Genomic DNA, 9,440 nt, shown 5'->3' with positions numbered 1-9,440 from the left:
GGCTGGAGAAGCCCAGGACAGTGACAGCAGCCAGGATTACACTTCTTAGGAAAGACAGAAGCAGTAGCAGCCTGGCCAGGCCTGGGCTCACACCCTGAGCTGGGCTGATTCCCAGCATCTAATTGTGTCTAATCCCTAAATGCTACCGAAACACCTTCTTTTCTTCTCACGACGTGACTGTGGCGAACCTGAAATAAATGTTATATTTTTAAATCTTGCTTGCTAGAGCAAAACCAAGGACAAGAAAGCAGGAGCGCTCTGATTTCTTGGGGGACACTTTCCTTGGTGTCTGGGGGATTTGCAGCCCCGGTTCCCCGGGGCGGGGGGGCTCGGAGCGCCGCGCCCGCACGCCCCTCGCCAGCCCTCCCGGGGCGGGCGGAGGTGCCAGATTTAAGAGTAAAAGAGTGGCGTGAGCGGGCGAGAAGCGAGCACAGGGCGGGGGCGAGGCTGGGGGGCAGCGGGGCCGGCCGGGGTGCGAGCTGCCCGCCGCTTCCCTGCCTCCTTCCCCCCCCGAGCCGGTGTCAGGTATTGCGAGGAGGGGTAGGGGCCCGGGGAGGAGATGGCTGGAGGCTTTCCAGCCCCGGCTCACGCAATGCAAACTCCGCACGCAACGGGGAGGCGACAGGCAGGGGAGGGGGAAGCTCTCCGGCTTCCTCAGCCCCCAAGATGTAGGCGAGCCTTCGGCTCCCGACAGAGCGGGCTGCGAGCCCGCCCGCCACCTCCTCCCCTAAAACTTTTGGCCCCAGCCATAAAAGCATCCGCGGCTCAGCCGCTCCGCTTGGCGAGGGCTCAAGGGCAGCTGGAAAATAGCTGCGACCCCTCAAGCCAGGGGAAGGGCCAGGCAGCGGCCATTTGTCAGCGGGGCTGACTGCGGCACGCCCGCACCCCGCACCGCACCGCACCGCACGGAGGGTGCCGGCGCATTTAAAGGCGGCGGTGCGGATGCCAAGCGCCCAGAGGCGGCTGCTCCAGCTGCGGCTCGGCCTGGGGACAGCGGGGCGCCGCGCCCGCGCCCTCTGAGCCGCTCGCCTTCACTCCCTGCCCCGGCCTGGGGTGGCCCCGGCCCGTCCCCGCAGCCCGGCAGGCGGGAGAGAGGGAAGAAAGGAGGGAGGGGGCGGCAGCGGCAGCAGCCCGCTTGCCCCCGGTCCGCGGGGCTGCACCGGGCAGGTGGCTGCCGGCGGGGCGAGCTCCGAAGGGTTAAAGCGCTGGGAAGGTGATAACTGCGCTGGGGTCGGGTGCAATTGGCATGTGCCTGCACATGACCCGCCAAGCTGCGGGTGACAGGAACCGCGGCTCCTAATGAGTTTCCCAGAGGCTGGGATCTGAACGTCGCCGTGGCCGCTCTCCTCCCGGGGCTGCCCCTTAGAGCTGCCGCCGGCTGCCCGGCTTCTCTCCATCCTCCCCGAGGTCTCGCATGGAAGCAGCGCGCAACAGGTCAGTTCTGCCACAGGCGCCCGAGGTGGCCGTTTATCTCACCCCCTTCTTCCCCTCGCTGCTTCAGAAAGGCTGGAGCAAACGGTAGGAGCGGGCGGTCCCCGGGCACAGGGATGGGAAGCGGGACCAGGCAGCTCTGCCACGCCGGGACCTCGGGCATCCTCCGCCGCCCATCGCCGGCGCCGCCGGCCGCCTGTGCTGCCGCGACGGGCGCGGGGAGGAGAGAAGGGCCCGAGACGGAGGGGTGTCCGCGGCCGTGTGCGGGGCTTTCCCCTCCGGAGCGGCGGGAAGCCCGCTTCTCGCAGGGGCTCGTTCGCCTGGAGGAGCGATGTGCAGCGCCGAGTGAACCTGTCTGCGGCGCACGGCGGCCGCTGCATCCGCAGAGGCTCGTCAGGCGAGAGCATCCTCCCGCCTCCCTTTCTGCCTCTCGCAGCCGTGACCTCCCGGATCCCCCGCTGCAAACCTTCCCTACCGCAGAGGGGGGGTTCGGGGGGGAGAGCAGCGGCCCCGCCGGCAGACACGATTTTGATCCCTTATGAGGCGCTTGCCGCTTGATTATGGAGCATCCCCTGTTTTATCGCACAGGGTGCGGGCGGGATTTAAGCACACAAGGAGCGCGTAGCAAGGGCGCTGCCCGACCCTGAGCGCCGAGCGGCTGCCGGCGCTCCCCTCCGCCGGCCCGGCGGCCCCGTCCCCTCGCCCTGCGGGCTTCTCCCCGCCTGCGGGCGCCAGGGGGCTTCGAGCCCCTGCGGGGAGCGGCTGCCCGCTGACCCTTCCCTCTCTCTTTTTTTTCCCCCGCAGCATGGCCCTCGAGAGGCTCGGGGAAGCCGTGCGCGGCATCCCCTCCTTGCAGAGCTCCCTGACGCTCCTCCTCTGCCTGCTCGCCGCCATCCACCTGGGCAAGCTCCTCCTGCGGCACCAGCAGCAGCGCCGGCGGCAGGGCCAGCGCCGGGCGCCGCCGGGCCCCTTCCCCTGGCCCTTGATCGGCAACGCGGCGCAGCTGGGCAGCGCCCCGCACCTCTCCTTCGCCCGCCTGGCCAGCACGTACGGCGCCGTCTTCCAGCTGCGCCTGGGGCGCTGGCCCGTGGTGGTGCTGAACGGGGAGCGGGCCATCCGCCAGGCCCTGGTCCGCCAGGGCACCGCCTTCGCCGGCCGCCCGCCCTTCCCTTCCTTCCGCCTGGTGTCGGGCGGGCGCAGCCTGGCCTTCGGCGGCTACTCGGAGCTGTGGAAGCTGCACCGGCGGGCGGCGCAGGCCACGGTCCGCGCCTTCTCCACGGGCAGCCCCGCCACCCGCCGCCTGCTGGAGCGGCACCTGGTGGGCGAGGCGCGGGCGCTGGTGGCGCTGCTGGTGCGCGGCAGCGCCGGCGGCGCCTTCCTCGACCCCACGCGCGTCCTGGTGGTGGCCGTGGCCAACGTGATGAGCGCCCTGTGCTTCGGCCGCCGCTACAGCCACGGCGACGGCGAGTTCCTGCGCCTCGTGGGGCGCAACGAGCAGTTCGGGCGGGCGGTGGGCGCCGGCAGCCTGGTGGACGCGCTGCCCTGGCTCCAGCGCTTCCCCAGCCCGGTCCGCGCCGCCTACCGCGCCTTCCGCGACCTCAACCGCGACTTCTACGGCTTCGTCCGCGGCAAGTTCCTGCAGCACCAGCGCAGCCTGCGCCCGGGGGCCGCCCCCCGCGACATGATGGACGCCTTCATCCGCCTGCAGCGGGAGCAGCCGCGGCTGCAGCTCGAGCATGTGCCCGCCACCGTCACCGACATCTTCGGCGCCAGCCAGGACACCCTCTCCACCGCCCTGCAGTGGCTCCTCATCTTCCTCATCAGGTAGGCGCCGGCGCCCCCGGGGAGGGGCGGAGGCGGGAGGCCGGGGGGCCCCCACGCCCCGGGGAAGGGACACGGGCACGGACGGCGGCCCGGGGCGCCGCCGAGCGAGCGCCGGGCTTGGGGGCGCCCCGCTGAAATGGGGCTGCCCGGCCAGAGCCGACGCTGCGGGGGCTGAAGGCTCTCCTCGGCGGCAAAACGCCGGCCCGAGGGAGGGCCGGCACCGCCGGGTGCGGGGAGAGGCGGGGGGGGGGGCGGCGGCCGGGGGGGGGCGGGCCGCCCCCGTGGTGCCGGCGGCTCCCCATTAACTAGCGCGGAAGCTCTGGGAAACCGGCCAGAAAAAGGTAAGAAAAGATTAAAATTAAAAAAAAAAAAAAAAAAAAAAAAACAAACAAAAAAAACCCCACCCCCAAAAAACCCTGCAAACTACTCTGGCTGTCGGGTAACAGTGCATAAAGAGAGGCTGGCAAAAAGGCAGCTGAATAAAACCTGAAAGTTACAGATTTTTACCGGCTCAAAATCAAGGAGATCATAGGAACAGGACAACTGCTTAAGCAAGATAAAGAGTTGGTGCACCTGTTTACAAAGGCGGTATTATGTTAATTTGCTGGCAGCGCGCACCTCGATTGCCGTGATGTGACTTGGGGAAAGGCTGACCCATTGGGCAGCCGATGGGTGCGAGCACCCCCCTTCCGCCCGATGCCCGGGCACCGGCTCTTCGAGAGGGAACATCTCAGCTAGGGGAGGTGGTTTAATAGAAGAAAGCATAACGCTGATTTTGCCTGCCCTGGCTTTTTCTTTCATCATCTGCGTGATTTGTAGGCTAATGCAAACATTATCTACTTAGCCGCGTCTTGAAAAACAGGCAAATATTTCACACTCCAAGCTGAGGGTGTGATGCCCAGCATGCACGTAACCTGTTGGGTTTCTCCCCATTTCTCACGTTTGCCCAGCATTCGACATGCAGGTCTGCTGCAGGAGGAACAGGCAAGGACACAGAGGCCAAACTTGAATACTTTAAGCAAATAAAGGCTCCTTGGAGGAATGCATGCTTTTAGACAAGCAAAAGAAAATAAGCAATACTTATTAATATTTTGATCTTGTTTGGTTACTCTGTAGTCTTCCAAACTGTCCAGACTTCAAGACAGTCATCTTAAAATACATTATAAAGAAAACATATTTTGATATTAGTTAGTAAAAGCATACACAGACCAAGAGCGGGCTGTTTGTAAAGCTACTCTGACAATTATTAGGGATTTTTTCAGTTTAAAAACCTGCAGTCTTTCATACGTATGCAGTATGTCTAGCGATAACAAACTCTGTGCTAGCTTTTAGAAGTCGTATACAGAGCTGGAAAACCAAATTCTTGTTCCCGTGGGAAGCCCAGTATTTAGAAGAGACAAGTAATTTTAGTTTTTGAATGAATTTTCAAATTTGGATCGGAATATTCGGTTTCAGCACATTTTAAAAGTTAGTTTTGTTTTTTATATTGAGAATCAGTTACATGTGATACTAAAGTGAAAACTGGGGAAATCTAACATGACACCATTGCATGGGAAGTTTGCATTTTTCTTTCAAGACTTTTCCGTCAAGATTACACGTTCCTGCAGTATATACAGCCTTTGCTCAGACTGCATTATTTAGGGTAGGGGTGAGGTTCTGTGAAAAAAAGTTTCCAGCAAGGATTATTTTTAAGAAAATGTTTTGAACACGTCATATACATCCACACATCTTACTTTAAATGACAGGTATCCGAATGTGCAGGCTAAAATGCAAGAAGAAGTGGATAGGATTGTTGGAAGAGACCGTCTGCCATGCGCTGAAGATCAGCCTCACTTGCCCTATATCATGGCTTTCTTGTACGAGTCCATGCGTTTCAGCAGCTTCGTGCCTGTTACTATCCCACACGCCACCACAACCAACACCTTCATAATGGGCTACCTCATTCCCAAGGACACAGTGATTTTTGTTAATCAGTGGTCAGTGAATCACGATCCAGCAAAATGGTCCAACCCAGAGGATTTTGATCCAACAAGATTCCTGGATGAGAATGGATTCATCAATAAAGATCTTACTAGCAGCGTGATGATCTTCTCATTGGGAAAACGTCGGTGTATTGGAGAGGAGTTATCCAAGGTGCAGCTGTTTCTCTTTACCTCCATACTGGTGCATCAGTGCAATTTTACGGCTAATCCAAACGAGGACCCTAAAATGGACTTTACCTATGGGTTGACCATTAAACCTAAGCCATTTACCTTGAATGTTACGCTTAGAGATAGCATGGATTTGCTTGATCAGGCTGTACAAAGACTGCAAGCAGAGAAAGCAGCCAATGAAAGTCAGCTGTCAGCAAATGCCTGACCGACAAATCTTGCATCTAAAGATAACCCCTCTCTCTCTTTTTAGACTTAAGTTATAGTTTGTTCTGGTGATCTTTTTGGAAAACAGACAATATGACAAGTTACAAGAGCAGGAAGGAAAACTGCACAAGGTATAATTCAGTCCTGTCTTTTAATTCTAGAAGGAGAGTCAGGGAGCAATTTAATATATTAAATGATAAAACTTATGCAATTTGAAAGTAAGCCTTTTCTCTTCTAGCTTGTTCACCGAAGTCGCCATTGTGAAGTGCTTTTTATCTACTGACCGGTTGGAGCATCTCCAGGAACTGTTTGTACAGTCCTTTCCATGTCTCCATGCGCTGTGCCTTAACTCTTAAGTTCACTTTCAGTGATTCCACATCCCAAAGTGAAATCTTTTACTTTAAAAAAAAAAGAAAAAAGAAAAACAAAAGGGCTGCTCAGAACACTGCAGCCTGCCTCTGAATTCACTCTACTGGAAACTGCCGTAGGCACGTGGCAGCTCCTGTGTTGTGACTGCTGGGATGTACGTTAATGCCTCAAAAATAAATGTTCAAATGATTTTTGGTAAAATGTCAGTGTAAAGTCCTGCCTTTAGCATTCCAAAGTGTTTACATAAATGACTTAAAAAAAACCAACTTGCTTACAAGCACATTTGAAAATAAAATCCGTAGTTTATATGAGAATGAACAGAATGTCCTAATATAGTAACTTTTCATTAAGTTTCAAAAGATCAGATCTGATATGTCACCAAATGGCAAGGGTGATACAGACCATATGCTATATGTTCATTAGCGTATTCCTGAACAAAATAGGTATTTGAATTAGAAAATTTATAAATGTATAGCTGAACTTGTATTTCTCTAGTAAAGAGTTAATATCGCTGTCCCTAGGCACATAGGTAAGTCCAGTAAAACCCACATGGGCCAAGGAATTTAGAAGTGATAATTTTGGGGTTTTATATTAAAACTTTCATGCCTCAAGTAAAGCGTACAGCAAATACACCCCTGCGCCCTAGTCATTCCATTAGGTTGAGTTAAACGGTATATCCAAAAATCAACTATGTACTTTTAGTACTATTTGCTTGGAACAAGGTCTCAGAAGGAAAACTGGCATTACATGTCCTAATTAATGGACCCATTAACTGAAGAAAAAGTACTTTTAAAATTTTTGCAAAGCAAAGGACATAAAATTAAAAAGAAAAAAACAAAAACAAAAAAAACCAAACCACTATTATTTCAAAGTAAAGCACACACGTGAAACTTTATGGCCTTGAACCTCTGGCTAATGTTCGCATACACAAAGCTACATGTATTTCTCGAAAAAGCAAACCATGAATGCCTGATTTTGGAAAGCGTCGGGCACTTTGGAGCTGCAGATCACCTTCAATTACATATGAAATCCATCAGAAATGAGTACCTCACATGACTGGCTGTGCTCAGCCTAGTACTAAATAAAGTATTAGTAGAGCTCGAAAAGTAAGGGTGCAGTGCTACACAGTAAAAGTAGCTCTGCTGAGACCTAAGCAAGTGAAGATTTGCACTGGGTCTTGTGACAGATGGCCAGTCTTAGTCACATGGACAGCAGTGGCAGAACTCGTACTGCCTGTTGCGAAGAGCTGCGTTAACGACACAATCCTGATCTTAAGTAGAAGCTTTGCTACTGATTTTAAAAACCTGAATCGAGCCTAAAAGTACTGCTCTGCAACCTCACACAGTAGTAATGTACCTGTTTGAAGTCTCTGACTTCCGATGGCATCTGTCTTTTTTTCTAGAGTTAAAAAATTTGTAACATACACAAAGAGTAACCTCAGGTGTTTTTCTGAATTATGTACAAGTTTATGATATCCCAGAACTTAGCCTATACCTGTGAAAAGCTTTACAAGATACTCAGCATTTTCATATGGAGATCTACATTAGATCAAATGCTAGCAAGAAAGTGTTCCTTGTACCTTTGTTAAGTATTGATATTAAAAAAATATATAAAGGATTTAACCTACGACTGAAAAGTTTTTCTAACGCAAGGATCACTGATTCATATTTTAATAAAAATGGCTTTTGCAATTTTGTACTCTTCCAAAAGCTTTAACTATGCATTGGCTACTAATGCAACGTCCATTCACACTGCTCGTGTCTGTCAGGGGGGTCACGCACTATACAACTGTTGGTCAAATCATGCCTCATATAATCTGTAGTTACTCAAATTTAGTAGCACTCGTTTAGAATGTATGCAGTTTGTTCAGCAAGCTAACTTTTATGGTTGTTTTGAGATGTATCATTGTGTTACCAAAATACTAAATAAAATTATTCTTACACTGCCTTTGCTTAGTTTGTGCATGGCTTTCTAACATCAAGATAAGGAAAATTATTATTTCTGATTTTGGAAATTATTATTATTTTAGGTTCATACACTTTTCACCTTCTTCCCATTTCTGGATTTTAAGGTTTTTCTCCATCCTGCCCTTACAGCTTCTCAGGTCTGCCTACTTATTCATACCTTGCCATCTGTGTTCAGCTTCCTCGTGCTCCTTGCTAAGAACATTCTGTGCTGCTCATCTCAGCATCGATCTGAATTCTCTCATGTCTTTTGCTGTCTTCTAATATCTCTTAATCTCTCCTCAACCTGCACAATCTCCTATGCCACGTTCTTCTCCCTGGCATTTCAGTTTACTTACACGTCCCCTTATTTCAAGCCCACAGACTGGTTTTCCTTTCTCGTTTTGCCTCCTATATCTAGTGTTGGCATCAATACACTCCTGATACTGGATCCCCACTGCTGCCCTTGGGACCAGTTTGTGCTGGTTTGGCCTTGGAGTACAGTCAGGAGTGCTAGGAAGGAAATCTCAGGGCCAAACAGGCCTTAACGTGTCCTTGCAGAGCAACCTCTCAAAAAATCAAGGCAATCCTGTGGTGGAGCATGGCCGTTATTGAATGCATAAAACATTTATTCATGATGCAGCAGCTCCCTTCCCCTTGCCCTTTGTCTTCCTTTCCCCAGTCCGCTGCACAAGCCTGCTTACTTCAGAGCCATTTTAGAAAAGACCTTCACATTTTCCCTAACCCCGAGGAAGTGGAACAAAAGCTGGGTGGGACAGAAGGCTGGGCAGACTGACTAGCAGTAGTTCCCTCCTGATTTGGGATCTTTTCAGCTGGAGTCTCTCCCTAAGGGGACAGGATTCTAAGTACAGGCTGAGTTGCTGAAATCAGAAGGAGCACAAGTTGAAGACAACTTACAAAGACCCCCTAGAAGTGGCTAAAGGCTTCTGGAGTAGGTGTAGTGTCCAAAGATATCCCATGAAATGCATATGTGGTTGGGGCTGACCAGTGGGACACAGCATAGGTACAGAGCAGGTGTCCTCCCTGGGTAAAAGCCCAGAGCAACTTCATATAGTCAAGAGATGCTGCCACACTGTCCCTGCTTCCCATTAATTTCTAGGTATTTTTCTGCTTTATCAGCTGTCTACAGCTGAAGTCTAGACTTCCTCTTCAGTGTTGACAGGCACATTTTTATAGCAAGACCTGCTACCTTAGTGCCAAAAGACGCAGTGCTGATGCAGCCAGAAGTTGGCATAAAGAAAGAATTCTTGGAGATCACTACAAATACTATTTATAGCAGTTGAGTAGGGAACCAAAAGTTTCTGATTGCCCACTGTAAGCCAGTACCAAGTATTAAGAAAATAGAACTAGACTAACTCAGCAAATTGGCTTGCTTGTTTTAAATTCTGAATTTCCATTTTCCACATGTTTCACTGGAACAGTTGCTAGAAAAACCATAATTTTCAAAACTAGGCAAGGTCACACCTAACAGCAGGTCAGGCACATCTCATTAGAT

At 52.1% G+C, this 9,440-nt stretch overlaps 1 protein-coding gene across 1 annotated transcript; it reads left to right on the top strand.

Annotated features, from left to right (window-relative positions):
• Positions 1-587: 587 nt before the first annotated feature.
• CYP1B1 (cytochrome P450 family 1 subfamily B member 1) lies at positions 588-7,928 on the top strand. Its single transcript, XM_075089278.1, has 3 exons — positions 588-1,434; positions 2,236-3,255; positions 5,001-7,928. Exons 1-3 carry the CDS (start codon positions 1,415-1,417, stop codon positions 5,611-5,613), a joined length of 1,653 nt encoding a protein of 550 aa, XP_074945379.1. The 5' UTR covers positions 588-1,414; the 3' UTR covers positions 5,614-7,928.
• The last annotated feature ends 1,512 nt before the right edge of the window (positions 7,929-9,440 follow it).

The sequence above is a fragment of the Phalacrocorax aristotelis genome, chromosome 3 (assembly GCF_949628215.1).
Source record: "Phalacrocorax aristotelis chromosome 3, bGulAri2.1, whole genome shotgun sequence".
NCBI classification, from domain to species: domain Eukaryota; kingdom Metazoa; phylum Chordata; class Aves; order Suliformes; family Phalacrocoracidae; genus Phalacrocorax; species Phalacrocorax aristotelis.
Note: the sequence above shows the minus strand (reverse complement) of the source record. Positions and strands in the feature narration are given on the sequence as shown.